General features: G+C 46.4%; 2 protein-coding genes across 3 annotated transcripts in view; one reads left to right on the forward strand and one right to left on the reverse strand.

Moving 5' to 3' along the window:
* Positions 1-20,164, forward strand: part of LOC138666502 (zinc finger protein 721-like) — a 513,630-nt gene that overhangs the window by 210,461 nt on the left and 283,005 nt on the right. The window lies entirely within an intron of this gene.
* LOC138663616 (oocyte zinc finger protein XlCOF6-like) overlaps positions 1-20,164 on the reverse strand; it is a 38,375-nt gene that overhangs the window by 2,767 nt on the left and 15,444 nt on the right. For both annotated transcript variants that reach the window (XM_069749887.1, XM_069749888.1), the window contains exons 2-6: positions 3,980-4,129; positions 3,671-3,850; positions 3,457-3,580; positions 3,276-3,373; positions 2,665-2,755 (exon numbers count right to left, since the gene is read on the reverse strand). In XM_069749887.1, coding sequence (XP_069605988.1) covers positions 2,665-2,755; positions 3,276-3,373; positions 3,457-3,580; positions 3,671-3,850; positions 3,980-4,057 — 571 coding nt within the window. In that variant the 5' untranslated portion in view covers positions 4,058-4,129. The remainder of the gene's footprint in view (positions 1-2,664; positions 2,756-3,275; positions 3,374-3,456; positions 3,581-3,670; positions 3,851-3,979; positions 4,130-20,164) is intronic.

The raw sequence follows: 20,164 nt of genomic DNA on the forward strand, positions 1-20,164 counted from the left end.
CACTTTATGGGGATTTTTCCTGCTTTAGTTCTCTGCAATTTGAGTACATTAGGGCATCTGCAATTGGCATGTCCCCTCTCCACTGGAATCTGCTCCTGCGATGTCTGCTTCAATCACCAAGCGGTACCTTATTTATTCTGCTGGTATTGCTGGTAACAGAGGAGAAACCAGAGGCTCTGGATGGTGCTGGCTCTGTCCAGCCACTAAGATTACAGTGTCTGAGACCAGTAGTACCATCCAGTCTGGCAGTATGGGTTTGTGTGCTGTCCAGCTGAAGCAACCTGCTACGTGCTTCAGCCAATTGGAAAGCACCAAACCCTACTAAAGCTTGAAGTATATTGCCAGAAGCTGCCAGATACAGCCTTGGTTCAGTCCTCTGCTCAGCTCCCGGCTTTTGTATGTGTTTCCTGTTGTGATCCCAGCCCGCTTACTGACTACTATAGCATCTTCTGATTTTGTTCTTTCTCTAGGCTCCTGGTTCTGACCCAACTACCTGACTATTCATCTTACTATCTGACACCATACAATAGCAGGTAATACCATGGCCCAAGCCTAGGGGTATCTGTGTAAGTACAGATCCATGTAGAGGGTGGATGATGAGCAAGGCAATCCCTGGGATCTTGAAAATGGAGTAAAGGTACCTTCACACATAACGATATTGTTAACGATATCGTTGCTTTTTGTGACGTAGCAACGATATCGTTAATGAAATCGTTATGTGTGACAGCGACCAACGATCAGGCCCCTGCTGGGAGATCGTTGGTCGCTGAATAAAGTCCAGAACTTTATTTCGTCGCTGGACTCCTGCTGACATCGCTGGATCGGCGTGTGTGACACCGATCCAGCGATGTCTTCACTGGTAACCAGGGTAAACATCGGGTAACTAAGCGCAGGGCCGCGCTTAGTAACCCGATGTTTACCCTGGTTACCATCCTAAAAGTAAAAAAAAACAAACAGTACATACTTACCTACAGCCGTCTGTCCTCCAGCGCTGTGCTCTGCTCTCCTCCTGCTCTGGCTGTGAGCGTCGGTCAGCCGGAAAGCAGAGCGGTGACGTCACCGCTCTGCTTTCCGGCCGCTGTGCTCACAGACAGTACAGGAGGAGAGCAGAGCACAGCGCTGGAGGACAGACGGCTGTAGGTAAGTATGTACTGTTTGTTTTTTTTTACTTTTAGGATGGTAACCAGGGTAAACATCGGGTTACTAAGCGCGGCCCTGCGCTTAGTTACCCGATGTTTACCCTGGTTACCGGCATCGTTGGTCGCTGGAGAGCGGTCTGTGTGACAGCTCTCCAGCGACCAAACAGCGACGCTGCAGCGATCCGGATCGTTGTCGGTATCGCTGCAGCGTCGCTTAATGTGAAGGTACCTTAAATGGAGTGCCAAGCCTGTTTGTGGTGGCAATCTTTTGATCTGCCAGGTGATCATGAACAGTGCTCCCAATAAATTGTGTCTGCAAACTATTCCAGCAAGATCTCTGTTCAAATAGATAAATGGCACACCTTCCCTTTTTAACCCTGCCATGTGCCCTGACAGTAGTGTATAACCACATATATAAGGTATTGTCGGATTTAAGAGAAGTTGGAAAATAATTTGGAAAGTTTATTGGTTTCCTATGATCCTGGTGAAAACTCTCTGGGTAATTAGAGTATGTAGCTTGGTGGATCTTGGATCTAAACTATTGTAAGGGCCAATATTTTCTGTCAGATGAGTTTCAAGAAGAAATATTAGACATTCATAGAGAACTTTTTATAATAGTGCAGAGCTGAGGTGTCTTAAATGTAGATCTTGGGCTTTTGGAATATGTAATGGAGATCTTCTTTTAAAAGCTACCAGATAGTTACAGACTCACACAGTGAGGCAATCCGATCCCACCTCCATCGAACTACCATACAAAATTAACCTGTACAAAAGACATAGAATAAAAGAAAAGTTTGGGGTGAGAGCTCCATCACTAAACCAGAGTTGTACTTATTTAGGGTGGAACATTGGAGCTACTGATTTCTGTAATTATTTATTGCTCCCAGTATCAAGAGAAATTGTGCAGTAATCTCAATTCCAACTCCTGTTTGAAGCAGTTCGGTTTCAAAAGAAATTGAAAAGTCAAGATAAAGGGAAACTCTGTTGATATTGTTCAGAAATTCATATTTGACCCTTACTGCACATTTAATGTTGTCGATCATAAAAGCGAAGTTTGGTCAGAAAAACTGGACCTGGTCTTGTAGGGAACATATGAGCTCATTCAGAACAGAATGGAGAGGTTTATTCATCCAGTAAGATATCAGGGTTCTAGGAAGCCAACAGCATCATTACCCTCTGCTTTATCTTAGAGACCCATCATAATATCTTTCTTCAAGTGATTTTCTAACTTGTCAGCACATTCTACGCATGCTGTCATTTGGCTTTGTAGTTTACAGATCTGGGCTGGTAAGGGTCAGCATCTTCTAATTGAAGTAGGTGGATATTCCAGGTTGCATGTTCTACAGAAAAGGGTTTTCAGTGTCCAAAGTCATTTGAACAAAATTTTGTGGCGAATGTTGTGGTCTAGAAGAAAACTGGTGATTGCAAGATTGTGATACAGCTGGACTACTCGACCAATAAAGCACTCACAGCTGGTGACTGAGATGAATCCGCTACTTCTCTGCATTTAATGGTTATAACTCACCTAGGTAGTCATACGTAGGAATCTCCTCTTTACACCGCTCATCACCCCTCACATATGTCTCTGTAGTATTAATATGGGTCAGATCTTCACACTGAAACAAATATTGTAAAAGTCACGGACAGATGGAGAAGTCACATCTATGATCAGCTCTAATCCTGCCATCTACACTGGAGAAGCATAGAGTCTAGATCATGTCTTCCTTGGTCAGATATCTTCTGGAATACTGTGTCCAGTTCTGGGCACCATATTTAAAAAATAAAACATTGAAAAGTGGGAGCAAGTACAGAGACGATCTTCCAGGATGGTCAGCGGACTACAAAGTATGTCCTACGAGGAACAGTTAAAGGATCTGGGAATGTTTAGCTTGCAAAAAAGAAGGCAAAGAGAAAACTTAATAACTGTCTACAAATATCTGAAGGGATGGCACAGTGTAGAGGGATGATCCTTTTCTAATTTACACATGGAAACCCGATGATCAATGGAATGAAACTGAAACTATGATTCTAAGTATAAAACATATAAAACTGGTGGATAAAACAAGACTGAGCACAAGACCTTCACAGCGTCTACACATCATAGGGGAGATCTCCTGACACCTTCTCTCCATCTACCTGATGATCCTGAGGTACATTGGCATCTTCTTGTTTACAGTCATGTGGAAGAAGAGAAAGGAGACATCTCTCTGGTGTTGTCGTCTTAGTGGATAGAACTGGAGGAAACATATACTGAGACCGAATTCATTTTTTACATACAGATAATTATAGGCCGTGTGTATTTAGTCCTGTCTATTACCTGGTGATGTGAGGGGCTGGGGAACCTCCATCATGACGTCCTTATACAGATCTGTCTGTGCTTCTAAATACTCCCACTCCTCCATGGTGAAATAGACGGCGACATCCTGACACCTTATAGGAACCTGACACATACAATGATATTGTCATTCCCCCAATCCCGATCCCTTCGCAAGCATTACTGTATAATGTCCCAGCATTCCCAGTAGTGTCACCTCTCCAGTCAGCAGCTCAATCATCTTGTAGGTGAGTTCTAGGATCTTCTGGTCATTGATGTCCTCATGTATCAGAGGGTGCTGTGGAGGCCCCGTGATTGGGCTCTGGGGTCTTCCCCATTCCTCATACACAGGGTCCTGACAGCGCTCACTAGAGGTCTTCTTCACCACTGTGTAATCCTGGTTATGGAGAGACACATTAATAAATCTCACTACAGACATTTCCAGAGTCGTCACCTCTCCAGTTCTGTCCATCTGTTTTTCCCATAGATAAGAATGATGTAATGTGACGTCTTCAGAATTTCTCACCTCTCCAGTAAGCCGAAAGAGGATCTCTAGGGTGAGGTGTAATAGCCTCTCCGCCATCTTGTCTCTGTCCACATCCATCCTTGATGGGTAAATCAGGAAAATTCTCTTCTATAGAAGATCTTCACTGATAGGATCCGATATTGTAGAGACCTGAACGAGAAGAAGAAGATGAGCCGATGTAACATCATAAAAATCCTGTGTAATAATACAATTACTGGCGAGAATAAGGAAAACATATGAGGAAATGTATTATTTTACACATCGCACATTCAACTTATTGGCATAAAGTAGTGCCCTCTGCCTCTGACTCAGTGTGTGCCAGCAGTGCAGCTGCGGAGATGCTCTGCAGAAGCCAGAGCAGTGGGGAAACAGGTAGGAGAGGTAAATATTGTGTGTGTATCTGCTGCACGATACTGTGTGTGGGGGGACTGCACTATGCTGAGTGTGTGTCTGCTGCACTATATGGTGTGTGAGAGGACTGCACTATACTGTGTGGGGGGTTGCATTATACTGTGTGTGTGTGTGGGAGCTGAACTATACTGTGCATTTTGGGGCTGCACTATACTGTGTGTGGGGGCTGCAGTATATTGTGTGATTGGGGGCTGCATTATTATGTGTGTAGGGCTGCATTATACTCTGAGGGGGATGCTTTATAATGTGGAGGCTGCATTATACTCTGGGGGGCTGCATTATGCTGTATGTGTGTGGGGCTGCATTATACTCTTAAAGGGCTGTATTATAGTCTGAAAGTGCTGCATTATACTCTAAAGGGGTTGCATTATACTGTGTATGTGAGGGTGCTGCACTATACTGTGTGTGAGTGTTTGTTGGGGGGCTGAATTATACTCTGTGTGTGGGGCTCCATTATATTCTGAGGGAGCTGCATTACACTCTGAGGGGTCTGCATTATACTCTTAAGGGGCTGCATTATGCTCTATGACGTGACTATATTATACTCTATGAGGGGTCTGAACAGTAGCGTAGCTAACGGGTGGCAGAGGGGGCCATCGCCTGAGGCCCAGCGCTCTGATGGGGCCCACCCGGAGCTACGCTACTGTAACTGCATCGGCGCGCTCCTTTCCCCATCATCCCCCTGTCAGCATCTGAAGTCACTGTACAATGTTAGTTAAGTCACGTCCATAACAACTTTATTATACTCTATTTTCCTATATACAGTGGTGTAGATAGAAATCACAGGTCCCACAGCAACAGCTGGAATTGGGCTCCAAACATCAAAAGGAAAAAAAATTAGTTATATTTGGCGGAGTCATATCTCCTGACTCTCCAGACCGCATGCTGCAGTTCTACTTGGCAGGCCTGGAACAGATTGTACATAGATAAATGAGAGAAACAAAAATTCAAAAATGAACTTTTCTTTACTTAAAAAGAACTTGATGAGAGGTATATATGTGACGCCCCAAGGTCCTGGTCGTCACAGTGACATTGCTTTCCTCACGGGGAGAGTGATGTTATGCTTGGAAGCGATGAAGGATATCTCTATCAGGTAATCACAATGCACACAACATGTTCACACTCCAGGCCACAAGGGGGAGCCCACACCCTGTTTATGGGTGGCTTCCCTATATAAATTCTGATTTGGAGCGAAAAGGGTCAGAAAGTGAGTTACAGAGTGGAGTGCAGACCGACAGAGTGTCAGGAGGTCTTAAGGGGCCCTGTAGTCTGAAGTACTACAACCCCTGGAGAAAGAGACATACAGAAGGAAAGAACATTGTTCAGTGAGTGTGAAGCAGAGCAAAGCACAGGAGAGTGACATCAGGGGAGGACAGCTGCGAATGAACTATCTCCCTCTGAAGTGCAGATCACCGGTAGCCAGAAGACCAAGGTTGTAAGGGACTCTAAGACTTACAGTAGAAACCGACAGGACAGCTGAACTGCAAGTTACCTGTTCTCCCTAATACCCAGCAAGCACAGTGACACATAGAGCCTGGGTCATGATAGAGACCCTATAAAAAGGCCTGAGTCACCTGTCATAAGGGTTTGTGTCCTATCCTATATGGGAGACAGAGAAGAACCATGAGGACCTTATCAGAAGCCATAGGCAGTAAGGGACTACAACACCACCGCGCTAGAGGAAGGCTTTCATCTCCACCTGGTAAAGGGGAACTCTGGATTCACTTCCAAGCCGGCCAGGCCATGTCTGTACCTGTAATCTGGTGCCCTGGACTGCGGGTGCCTGAAGCCTACAAACCTGTGTCCTTCTTTACTGCACTATTCACCATCTTCCATCCACACACCTCACCTGTGGAAAGTTATACCATCTAGCTGCCATAACATCACCCCAGAGGACCCCTTAAAGCAGCGTCGGTCCCCACTGACTGAATACCACAGGTGGCGTCACGAACAAACTCTATTCACCAAACCCCTTTTAAGACTTTCCCCTTTTACATGAGCGCTCAGGGCCACGGACCGGGTCACTGCCACATGACATCCCCCTGTAAACACCGGACCCAGTACCGGGTACCCCACGGCCCTGGCGGGCGACTCATCTTGGCATCACGAACAGGATGGACTGACCCAGCAAATCGGGTCATGTGTGCCTAAAAGATTGTGTTGTGCTGAGAGACTGTGCATTGTGAATTGCAGCCAAAACTGCTGCCATTATAGCACCACTAGGAGCGCGAGGGAAGTAGGGACATACCTTTGTGGGCGGAGCCAGCCAAAAAAGAGAGCGAAGAAGGAAAAGGGTGCCGCGCTGCCAGAGAAACGCAGCAGTGAGGACGCCGTGCAGCAGGGTCGGAAGTGAAGGTGCCGTGCAGAGGCCCTGGACGGAGGGCCTGGAGAAGTGCCCAACCACACGCAAAGGAACTGCTGCAGACCGCTGATAAGAGAACCGCTACAGGCTCCGGAGAAGAGGTGCCGGCCCCTATAAGGTTAGCAAGGGCAAGAAGCTATGTCAAACCAGGGGGGAGACATGGCGGCGGACGCAGCCGCAGCCCCTGTGATGCCCCAAGACCTCGAGGTGGACACAGCCACAGCCCCTGTGATACCCCCAGACCCTGTGGGGTACGCAGCTGCCGCAGACACACCTGCAGGCCCCATACTTCCCGCAGGCCCCGCAGCTTCTACCCCCAGGCCGGACCCCGCTGCAGCTACAGTGCCCATCATGCCGCTGTTCATGCCCTATATTCCTGGAGCGGCCTGGCTTCCACAATATTCCGGGAAATTCCATACATTAAAGGGACACTGTCACCTGAATTTGGAGGGAACAATCTTCAGCCATGGAGGCGGGGTTTTGGGGTTTTTGATTCACCCTTTCCTTACCCGCTGGCTGCATGCTGGCTGCATTATTGGATTGAAGTTCATTCTCTGTCCTCCATAGTACACGCCTGCGCAAGGCGTTAAAACCACCTTTGACACACGCACCGCTGCAGAAATGAAGTTTTTTGGGTGCAAACAGAGAGCACAGAATAGCATACGGGACTATGCCCTTAATCTCCAGGAGGCACTGCGGGCCATCAGACACATGACCCTAACAGCGTGCAGGATGGAGACAAGCTCTTAAAGGAACAGTTCATTGAGGGTCTCCTGGCCAGCACCCACAGGACACAATTGTGCTTCCTGGCCCTGCAAAACCCTGACCTCGACTTTGCACAATTTAAGGACAGGGCCATCCGGGTGCTGTACGAACCTCAGCCCAGCCGCACAGTGCCCCCTATGCATCCAGCCCTCATGTACAACCAAGAGGTGGAACCCTGCCATCAGGTCCCAGCTGAGGCCGATGCACAGATCCTGGATGATGATCCCTCAGCAGGACTGCACCTCCAGGTCCAGTAACTGACTAAAAGCGTAGCTGCACTAGCTAAGACTGTGCAGTCCCTGCAGGAATCTCCGAAGGAGAAGACCAAGCTGGCTTCCAGACCGGAGGACGTTCCCTGGCAACGACAGAAGAGGATCCCGCTGACCAGAGGATGAGACAACGATCGCTATCATCAGGATGGACGACCCATCTGCCGCCGCTGTGACCAGGCAAGGCACATCGCAAGGTACTATCATTTAAACGAGCGACCCCTGGGGCAGAGGGTCAACCCCCAGAAATAGGACGACCAGGGCCACAAAACTGGAGAGCCAAGTAGACCAGTCCTCCCTATTGTGATCGACGGCATCCTGATGAATGCTTTGTTGGACACTGGTTCTCAGGTGACAACTATGCCTTACATTCTATATAAATGGTACTGGGCTGACACAGACATTACTCGGGGCCCAGATGATGATTTGACAATAGTAGCCAGTAACGGTCAGCTGTTGCCACAGGTGGGGTACAAAGAAGTCCCCACTGAGGTGGGGCGGGTAGAATTGAAGGCCCAAGGAATGGTGATTGTTGATATTGACCGATGTGAACATAACCCTATGATGACCATTGGTACTAATGTCATAGAAAATTGTCTTGTAGAGGTTATTGTCTTATTACAATAGGTGGCCGAAACTGTTGGTTCCAGTGAACAACGTGTCTCTGCTGAAAGAAATCAGAGCTCTGGTGCAGAGATAGCAGGTAGAACTATCTGGTGGAGAAATTGGCCGTGCCACAGTGTGTGATTCAATCCCCATCACAATACTCCCCAGGAGTGAAATGTCAATATGGTGTCCGGCAGCAATAGGCCTCAGAGGTAAAGACTACCAGGCCCTGGTAGAACCTGTATATTCAGTTAGTAGGCCCACAATCCTGACAGCCATAGGGGTAATTGAAGTCCGCAAGGGGAGGGTACCAGTACGTGTCCTTAACTGTGGAGAGAAAGAGGTCCACCTAACCATATATGCCACACTTGCCAAACGGTTTACTGTTGATAATAATTTAATACAGGCGACAAAACCCTTGATCCCATCAGACCAGGCGGAGGACAATGGCTCTGCAGAACAGTTAGAGGATTGGTGTCAGAAGTTACTCGTGGGCACTGACTCTACCCCATCACACCAGAAACGTGGGGCTTATTGGGTGGTCCGCAAACACCCACTAGATTTTGGGCAGGTAAATGGGATTCAACATCATATCCCCACGGGAGATCATCCGCCCATTAAGAAGAAATACCGGCCTGTACCTCCAGCTCATTATCAGTGTGCCAAAGACATGTTACGAGAGATGAAGGAGGCTGGGGTAATCAGCGATAGTTGTAGCCCCTGCGCAGCTCTAGTAGTCCTCGTCAGGAAAAAGGATGGCACAATGAGAATGTGTGTTGATTATAGGCAGATAAACCGCATTACACACAAAGATGCATACCCATTGCCCAGAATAGAAGAGTCATTAGCTGCTTTAAAATCTGCTAATTTCTCTACCTTGGATCTCACCAGTGGGTACTGGCAGGTTCCCGTGGTAGAGGCAGATAAGGAAAAGACGGCCTTCACCACATCGAGGGGTCTCTGTGAATTCAAATACATGCCGTTCAGAGTGTGCAAAGCACCAGTAACATTTCAGAGGATGATAGAGTGCTGTCTCGGGCACAAGAATTTCAAAACCATCTTGCTGTACCTAGACGATGTCATCGTCTTCTCCAAGACTTATGAGGACCACCTGAAACACCTGGCCGAGGTGTTCGAAGCTATGTCCAACTTTGGCCTAAATGTAAAACCATCCAAATGCCATCTGTCCAAAGTGCAGTACCTGGGCCATGTGGTGAGCGCTGAAGGAGTGGCATCAGACCCTGACAAGGTCACCGTGATCAGAGACTGGCCAAAGCCTATCAACCTCCATGAAGTCCGGCAGTTCCTTGGGTTGCTAGGCTACTACAGAAGATTTATCAAAGACTTCACCAAGATAGCTGCACCACTACAAGACCTGTTAGTGGGCCAATCCAAGAAAACCAAGGGAAATAATACCCCATTTGACTGGGACGCCAGGCTGGAGTTGGCTCTCATGGGAGATGAGGTACTGGCTTACCCTGAATATGACCAACTGTTTGTGCTGTACATGGATGCCAGCAACATGGGACTCGGAGCCGTGTTGTCCCAGGTATGGAAAGGCAAAGAAAGGGTAATTGCCTATGCCAGCAGGAAACTTCGCCCCACCGAAAGGAACCCCGAAAACTACAGTTCCTTTAAGCTGGAATTCCTCACTATCGTCTGGGCGGTGACAGAGAGATACAAGCACTACGTGGCCTTGGCAAGATTCACCATCTTCATGGACAACAATCTGCTGACACACCTGGAGACAGCAAAACTAGGTGCTTTGGAGCAACGATGGATGGCCCGGTTGTCCAATTATAAGTTCACCATCAAGTACCGTGCAGGACACAAGAATGCACATGTCGATGCATTGTCCAGGATGCTCAACTTGCCAGAGATGGGAGAAGATTCAGAAACACTCGAAGAGATAGAGTTACCAGCTTTCCATCACCCCACGGCGACTCAGTATTCTGAAAAGAAGGAATATAAACCAGCTCACCCGTGATGCATAAGCAGAGCTTTGGGAGCAGGAAACTGTTGTATCCAGGCGTGTAGAATCCAAAAGAAAAAAAATGTCCAGTTTCACCGAATCCGTGAAAAGAGTTTTCTTTATTCACAAACTTAATCACGGAGCACAAGCCATATGCGTACAAATCTCAACGCGTTTCTGGAGACTAAGCTCCCTTAATCATGACCTCATGAAGCTGGACATTTTTTTCTTTTTGAATCAGTATTCCCATTATGTGAGGAACAGGCGCAAGGTCAAGCAAGAAACAACGATGAACCCACTGCCTCATCATGGATGGGCGGAGATGCAGCATAGTGACCCCGCAGTCCGTCTGGTCAAGGAGCTGCTGACGCAAGCCAATTCACACCCTGTTCCAGATGCTCCACAAAAGACTCAACAGCTGTGGAAAGAGAAAGGCAAACTGTTTATGTACCATGGTAAGCTGTGTTGGAGGAGTATTGACCCATGCACTCACGAGCTGGTCTGGCAGATAGTGGTCACAAGACAAAATGCGCCGATGGTTCTGGAAGCGTACCACGATGGAGCAGGACACCTCAGATGGAAGAAGTTAGAAATCCTACTTCGTGGAAGGTTCTAATGGATTGGCACGAGAAAAGTAATCGAAAAGTGGTGCCGAGAGTGTGGCCCATGTAACCTGTGCAGAATGGACCGTGACAGTCAAAGGGCACTCCTACAGCCCATAGTCACCAAACAGCCACTTGAACTGGTTGCCTTAGTCCACGTGAAGCTAACTCCAAGCCGGTCAGGCTATGTCTAAGCTTTGACTATTGTGGACCATGAGGGTATGTGCACACGTATTCTTGGCCACTGCGGATTTTTCCGCAGCAGATTTGATAAATCTGCAGGGCAAAAACGCTGCGTTTTTGCTGCAGATTTATGACGGATTTACTGCTGTTTTTCTGCAGTTTTCACTGCGGTTTTACAACTGCGGTTTTCCATAGGGGCAACTGTAAAACCGCTGCGGAATCCGCAGAAAGAAGTGACATGCTGCGGAATGTAAACCACTGCGTTTCCGCTCGTTTTTTTCCGCAGCAAGTGCACAGCGTTTTTGGTTTCCCATAGAGTTACATTGAACTGTAGACTCATGGGAAAATGCTGCGGACCCGCAGCTGTGGAAACGCTGCAGATCCGCAGCAAAATCCGCATCGTGTGCACATACCCTAAACCCAGATTCCTGGTAGTCGTACCTGTCAAGGACAAGACAGCGAGGACAGCAGCCAAAGCCTTCCAGCAACACTTTTGCCGACCACACGGATACCCAGAAAAGGTACTCACTGATCAAGGCCCAGCCTTTGAAGCGGAAGTGTTTCAAGAGTTCTGCAACCTGTACATAAAAAAATCAGAACAACACCGTACCACCCACAAACCAACGGAATGTGTGAAAAGATGAACCAAGTGGTGATTGACTTACTGAAGACCTTGCCTTTACATGAAAGAAACTTATGGCCAGAAAAGTTAACAGACTTGGTAGATTTGTACAACCACATTCCAGTGAATTCCACCAACTGCACTCCAGCATACCTGATGAGAGGAAGATCTAGTAAACTTCCAGTTGATCTAGACATGGGTGTCCTAACCCCAGAAAATACCTCACCTGATGCAGATTGGGATACTAAGAGACAACAAAAGTACCGCCAAGTACAAGAGTGCTTCGAAAGAAGTCTATCACAAGTGAGACAAAAACAAGAGAGAGACTATAATCAACATGCCCCTGCAATTCCCTTGTCATCAGGTGAACAAGTGCTAAAACGTAAAAAAAGAATGCACAAACTTGACGACCAGTGGGAAGCAGAACCGTATACTATCCTACCTTCAAACTTCTACAACACAAAAGTATGCCGTATAAGTGAAGATGGAGGAGAAACTTCAACTGCGGTATCCAGAGATCACCTTAAAGTATGCCCTGGCAAACTGAGGAACATAGAAGAAAATCCAGGAACTTCACAACCAATGGAGGAAGAAGAAAAGAGAATCTACACCGTTCTTGGAGATTTTCCCCAGTGTTGGACTCAAATACATCAGGCCATAGTAATACCTGTCTTTACTTTTCCCCTGCTGCAAATACCAGAACAAAATGTGATTCCAGACCATCCTAAATTAGAAGAGACTTTACACCAGCAGGCTCAAGCAGCAAACATCACCCCAGCAGTGGGACCAGAGAATCCTCCCTCTACTATTGGTGAATCTGTCAGACCTATAGTGAATCTAAGAAGACGCAGGCGCTTGACCAATTTGCCAGTACAATGCAGACCTACAAGTAGTACACACACTAGTGGGTCCACTACAGTAATAGCAGACATGTTAGCCGAGGAACTGCGTAGGTCTACCCATAGTACCAAAGGTCAAATCCCAGCCAGGTACAGGGATTAAAAATGTCAATAATTTATGTTACCTGTTTGAATTGCTTGCTTACATTTGTTACAGGTTTAAAATGGACAATAGGGTAATGGACAGTGAATTACTCAAAAACTGTATTTGTACATACGGTAGTTGGCACCCTCAAGGTGCACCCTGGTTCTGCCCACATTGCCAGCGTGGGCAGGGCCTTGTTTGCTCGTTTCTTCACAGACCCGAAGCAAAATCGTTGGGTGTGGCGAACCCTGGGTCTGCATATGCCTTCCTTGTAGCCCGCCAAAGACCTACAGTAATGGCCAAAAGTATTGACACCCCTGCAATTCTGTCAGATAATACTCATTTTCTTCCTGAAAATTATTGCAAAGACAAATTATTTGGAATTATTATCTTCATTTAATTTGTCTTAAATGAAAAAACACAAAAGAGAATGAAGCAAAAAGCAAAACATTGATCATTTCACACAAAACTCCAAAAATGGGCCAGACTAAAGTATTGGCACTCTCAGCCTAATACTTGGTTGCACAACCTTCAGCCAAAATAACTGCGACCAAACGCTTCCGGTAACCATCAATGAGTTTCTTACAATGCTCTGCTGGAATTTTAGACCATTCTTCTTTGGCAAACTGCTCCAGGTCCCTGATATTTGAAGGGTGCCTTCTCCAAACTGCCATTTTTAGATCTCTCCACAGGTGTTCTATGGGATTCAGGTCTGGACTCATTGCTGGCCACCTTAGAAGTCTCCAGTGCTTTCTCTCAAACCATTTTCTAGTGCTTTTTGAAGTGTGTTTTGGGTCATTGTCCTGCTGGAAGACCCATGACCTCTGAGGGAGACCCAGCTTTTTCACACTGGGCCCTACATTATGCTGCAAAATTTGTTGGTAGTCTTCAGACTTCATAATGCCATGCACACGGTTAAGCAGTCCAGTGCCAGAGGCAGCAAAGCAACCCCAAAACATCAGGGAACCTCCGCCATGTTTGGCTGTAGGGACCGTGTTATTTTCTTTGAATGCCTTTTTTTTGTCCTGTAAACTCTAAACTCTGATGCCTTTGCCAAAAAAGCTCTACTTTTGTCTCATCTGACCAGAGAACATTCTTCCAAAACGTTTTAGGCCTTTTCAGGTAAGTTTTGGCAAACTCCAGCCTGGCTTTTTTATGTCTTGGGGTAAGAAGTGGGGTCTTCCTGGGTCTCCTACCATACAGCCCCTTTTCATTCAGATACCGACGGATAGTACGGGTTGACTCTGTTGTATGCTCGGACTGCAGGGCAGCTTGAACTTGTTTGGATGTTAGTCGAGGTTCTTTATGCAACATCCACACAATCTTGTGTTGAAATCTCTTGTCAATTTTTCTTTTCCATCCACATCTAGGGAGGTTAGCCACAGTACCATGGGCTTTAAACTTCTTGATGACACTGCGCACGGTAGACACAGGAACATTCAGGTCTTTGGAGATGGACTTGTAGCCTTGAGATTGCTCATGCTTCCTCACAATTTGGTTTCTCAAGTCCTCAGACAGTTTTTTGGTCTTCTTTCTTTTCTCCATGCTCAATGTGGTACACCCAAGGACACAGGACAGAGGTTGAGTCAATTTTAATCCATGTCAACTGGCTGCAAGTGTGATTTAGTTATTGCCAACACCTGTTATGTGCCACAGGTAAGTTACAGGTGCTGTTATTTACACAAATTAGAGACGCATCACATGATTTTTCGAACAGTGCCAATACTTTTGTCCACCACCTTTTTTATGTTTGGTGTGGAATTATATCCAATTTGGCTTTAGGACAATTCTTTTTGTGTTTTTTTTTCATTTAAGACAAATTAAATGAAGATAATAATACCAAATAATTTGTGTTTGCAATCATTTTCAGGAAGAAAATGAGTATTATCTGACAGAATTGCAGGGGTGTCAATGTTTTTGGCCATGACTGTATGTTGGGGGTTATGACTAGGGTTGAGCGACTTTTACTTATATAGGATCGGGTCGGGTTTCACGAAACCCGACTTTTTCAAAAGTCGGGTCGAGTGAAATCGGCCGATCCTATAAAAAAGTCGGGGTCGGCCGAAACTCGAAACCCAATGCAGTGCATTGGGTTTCCAATGGTTCCCAGGGTCTGAAGGAGAGGAAACTCTCCTTCAGGCCCTGCGATCCATATTTAAGTGTAAAATAAAGAATTAAAATAAAAAATATCGCTATACTCACCCTCTGACGCGCCCTGGTACTAATCGGGAACCTTCCTTCCTTCGAATCAGCGCTTGCAGGACCTTGCGGTGACGTCGCGGTGACGTCGCGGCTTGTGATTGGTCGCGCGGCCGCCCATGTGACCGCTCGCGCGACCAATCACAAGCCGCGACGTCACGCAAGGTCCTGCAAGCGCTGATTCTTAGGAAGGAAGGCTGCCGGAAAGAAGCAGGGCGCGTCCGAGGGTGAGTATATTCCTATTAGGTATATACTCACCCTCGGACGCGCCCTGCTTCTTTCCGGCAGCCTTCCTTCCTAAGAATCAGCGCATGCAGGACCTTGCGTGACGTCGCGGCTTGTGATTGGTCGCGCGAGCGGTCACATGGGCGGCCGCGCGACCAATCACAAGCCGCGACGTCACCGCAAGGTCCTGCAAGCGCTGATTCGAAGGAAGGAAGGTTCCCGGTTAGTACCAGGGCGCGTCAGAGGGTGAGTATAGCGATATTTTTTATTTTAATTCTTTATTTTACACTTAAATATGGATTCCGATACCGATTTCCGATATTGCAAACATATCGGAACTCGGGATCGGAATTCCGAAACCAGATTCAGAAGATCGCCGACTTCATGGCCGACCCCACACAGGGGTCGGGTCGGGTTTCATGAAACCCGACTTTGCCAAAAGTCGGCGACTTCTGAAAGTGGCCGACCCGTTTCGCTCAACCCTAGTTATGACTGTTCCCTCGCATAGGCACTTTCAATTATAAAAAAGGACACCCTGGTATAAGAACAGATGTACATTTGTAACTTTGTTTTTGCAACGTTCAAAGCCAAAAGTACCTCCCATAAAGGGAAGCCAAAGTTTATAATTGTTCAAATGTTTTTCAAAATGTTTGCATTATTTAACCCCTTTACCCCCAAGGGTGGTTTGCACGTTAATGACTGGGCCAATTTTTACAATTCTGACCACTGTCTTTCTATGAGGTTATAACTCCGAAACGCTTCAATGGATCTTGGCGATTCTGAGAATGTTTTCTTGTGACATATTATACTTCATGACAGTAGTAAAATTTCTTCGATATAACTTGCGTTTATTTGTGAAAAAAGCAGAAATTTGGCAAAAATTTTGAAAATTTCAGAATTTTCAAATTTTTTATTTTTATTCTCTTAAACCAGAGAGTTATGTGACACAAAATAGTTAATAAATAACATTGCCCACATGTCTACTTTACATCAGCACAATTTTGGAAACTACATTTTTTTTGCTAGGAAGTTATAAGGGTTAAAATTTGACCAGCAATTTCTCATTTTTACAACAAAATTTACAAAACCATTTTTTTTAGGGACCACCTCACATTTAAAGTCACTTTGAGGGGTCTATATGGCAGAAAATACCCAAAAGTGACACCATTCTGAAAACTGCACCCCTCACGGTGCTCAAAACCACATTCAAGAAGTTTATTAACCCTTCAGGTGTTTCACCGCAGCAGAAGCAACATGGAAGGAAAAAATTTATATTTTACTTTTTAGTCACAAAAATGATTTTTCAGCAATAATGTTTTTATTTTCCCAAGAGTAAAAAGAGAAAATGGACCTCAAAAGTTGTCGTCCAATTTGTCCTGAGTATGCTGATATCCCACATGTGAGGGGGAACCACTTTTTTGGCGCACAGCAGGGCTCAGAAGGAAAGGAGCGCCGTTTGACATTTTCAAGCTAAAATTGGCTGGAATTGAGATCGGATGCCATGTCGCGTTTGGCGAGCCTCTGATGTGCCTAAACAGTGGAAACCCCCCACAAGTGACCCGATTTTGGAAACTAGACCCCCTAAGGAACTTATCTAGGCGTGTGGTGAGAACTTTGAACCCCCAAGTGCTTCACTAAAGTTTATGACGCCCGGCGTGAAAATAAAAAATTCTATTATTTTCCCACAAAAATGATCTTTCAGTCCCCAATTTTTTATTTTCCCAAGGGTAACAAGAGAAATTGGACCCCAAAAGGTACTGTCCAATTTGTTCTGAGTACGCTGGTACCCCATATGTGGGAAAAAACTGTTTGGGCACACTTCGGGATTCAGAAGGGAAGCAGTGAGGATTTGGAATGCAGACTTTGATGGACTGGTCTGAGGGCGTCATGTTCCGTATGCAGAGCCCCTGATGTGCCTAAACAGTAAAAAAAAAAAAACACAAGTGACATCATTTTGGAACCTAGACCCCCAAGGAACTTACTTAGATGTGCCCCCTCTTTGGAACTAATCTACTGGTTCCTGTTAAGTAAATTAGTAGTGCATGGAGGTGTGGTACAATTTGAAGCAATCCTTCATACACAGGCCAGGTTTGTCTGGGCAGGTGTCGCATTGATAGATGGTGTCCTTGCGTATTCCTCTTTTGTAGCACACTCGGCACCTTTTTTGCGGCTTACCTTTTCTATCAGTTGGCGGGACCACACTCGGAAAATGCTGACCTGGTACGATACGAGCACCCTCAGTTCCGGAAGTACTGGGGCCCGCTCCTTCCCTCGTGCCAAACATCAGGGCCTTAACCACTACCTCCTGGAACTGACGGTACGACGTATCAGTGTGTTGTGCACATTGTGACAGCGGGAAAGCGTTTAGAATTGCCTTTTGTACGATGTATATGGACAGCTTTTTGTACCACACCATGACTTTTCTCAAAGCACTGTATGGTTGGAGGAGTTGATCGGAGAGATCAACGCCCCCATGTTTTTGTTGTACCCCAGTACAGTCCGGTTTGCTGACCTGTGTAGAGGTACCCCGTACACTGCTGAGGGCACTGCCATCACCGTGTATGGTGGTCAAGAGAAGGTCATCCCTCTTGTCCTTGTACTTGACCACCAGCAGGTGGTCGCTACATTGGGCTTTGCTCTCACCTTTTCTGAGCATCTGCCCAAGTAGCGTCTTCGGGAGGCCTCTCTGATTTTTGCAGACAGTACCGCAGGCTGCGGTAACTCGCACAGAGAGGGATTTGTAGAGTGGGATGCTGGAATGAAAGTTATCGGTGTAGAGGTGATAACCTTTATCCAGCAGTGGGTGCACCAAATCCCACACGATTTTCCCACTCACTCCCAGGATAGAAGGACACTCAGGCAGTTCAATCCTGCTGTCCTTCCCTTCATACACTCTAAAGCTGTAGGTGTACCCTGAGGTACTCTCACACAACTTGTAGAGTTTGATTCCGTACCTGGCCCTCTTGTTTTGCAGGTATTTATGGAATCTGAGCCGCCCCTTAAAATGAACCAAGGACTCATCCATGCAGATGTCCCTTTTGGGCATGTACACTTCAGCAAACTTTTTCCTGAAGTGTTCGATGACCGGCCGAACTTTGAACAGACAGTCAAAATTGGGGTCATCTCGTGCGGGACACTTATGAACTGGTGGTTTAGGAGCAACATGGGACGAGCTCTGAAGGAGGTGGTACCTGTACTGACCGCAGTCCCTAAGCTCAACACAACACTAGAAGTAGCCGTGGGATGCTCCTGTCACTCCCTAGGCACCTCGTCACAGCCTGAGAACTAACTACCCCTAATGATAGAAACAGGAAAACTATCTTGCCTCAGAGAAAATCCCCAAAGGATAGAAAGCCCCTCACAAGTAATGACTGTGAGTGGAGAGGGAAAAGACATACACAGAATGAAACCAGGATGTAGCTCAGGAGGCCAGTCTAGCTAGATAGATAAGACAGGATAGAATACTGTGCGGTCAGTATTAAAAACTACAAAAATCCACACAGAGTTTACAAAAATCTCCACACCTGACTAAAGGTGTGGAGGGTAAATCTGCTTCCCAGAGCTTCCAGCTTAACTGAATTAATCCATACTAACAAGCTGGACAAAACATAGAATGCACAGAATGCATAAATCCACAACATGAGGACAGAAAAGAGCAAAGCAAGGACTTAACTTTGCAGGACTGGTCAGGATATCAGGGAAATCCAAGAGAGATGTGAATCCAACCAGGAACCATTGACAAGTGGCACTGGCTGAAGGGAAGAGCCAGGCATAAATAGCCGAGCAGAAAGACAATCAGTGGAAGCAGCTGCAGACTGCTAAATCCAAGGAGCAGTCATACCACTTAAAACTACCGGAGGGAGCCCAAGAGCAGAACTCACAAAAGTGCCACTTACAACCACCGGAGGGAGTCTAAGAGCGGAATTCACAACAGGACACTGTGCATTATCATTGTAATGCAGGAACTTTTGGATGGCCTCAAAATGCGTCCAAACCATGACCATTCGGAACACTGGAGTGTTATATAAAATATCAACACTTCAATATTACCAAATTTCTGGCTTCTTCAGGATCCCCATGTGGAGGACCAAGCCCCAAAACTGCATCATTTCAACTGCGTCTACAGGAGACCAGTTAGAAAATGATGAACCGGGATTTTGCTCCAAAAATTGCCGAACATACAAATTAGTTTTATCCACCATGAGGTTAGCAAAATCCTCAGAGAAAAAGACTTTAAAAAAGTCTATTTCTGTGAGGCCAGTGGTGTCAAACTTGATTCCTGATTCTGCCACAAAATCAGGAATCAGCGGCTCGTAATTTTTGGGGGGCGAGATCCATATGGGGTCCGAAGAGGGGCACGTTGGTTCATCTTCAGGAGTGGGCGCTGCCCCATCTTCTATCCTGGGGCATCTGCATGGTGGTTCCGCAGGACCTGAGGAGGAAGATGAGAAGGAGGAGGAAGAGGATAAAGAATCTGAAGAGTAAAGGAATGTGGGATCCTCTCTCTCGCTATCAGTGTCGGAGGCAAGGAAAGAATATGTCTCCTCCGCTGAATAGTGCTGCTGGGATGAACGGGACATTTTTTTTGTGAGTATGGTGCTTGGGTGTAATTTATTGATAACTATGTGTACGTGTGGGGGGGATAGTGTTTGGTGCAAACTATTCTGAAAAGAAAAAGCTAAAGGAAAAAAAAGCAAATAGGGAGAAAAAAATACCTGTGAAAGGAAAAGTCTAAAACAGCAGACCCTAGCTCTGGTAAGTGAACTGTGTTACTTATCAAAGTTCGGCGGCTGCTGGGCGTGTGAACGGGGATGTGAAAAAAAAATGGCAGGCACGAGAGCTCTGATAAGTGAACCGCGTCACTTATCAAAGTTCTGCGGCGGCGGCTGGGTGTGCGCACGGGATGTGGAGGAAAAAAGAAAAGAAACGAAAGGCACGGGTTTAGATGCGGCGGCTGGGGGCGCGCATGGGGATGTGGAAAAAAA

The sequence above is a fragment of the Ranitomeya imitator genome, chromosome 2 (assembly GCF_032444005.1).
Source record: "Ranitomeya imitator isolate aRanImi1 chromosome 2, aRanImi1.pri, whole genome shotgun sequence".
NCBI lineage: Eukaryota > Metazoa > Chordata > Amphibia > Anura > Dendrobatidae > Ranitomeya > Ranitomeya imitator.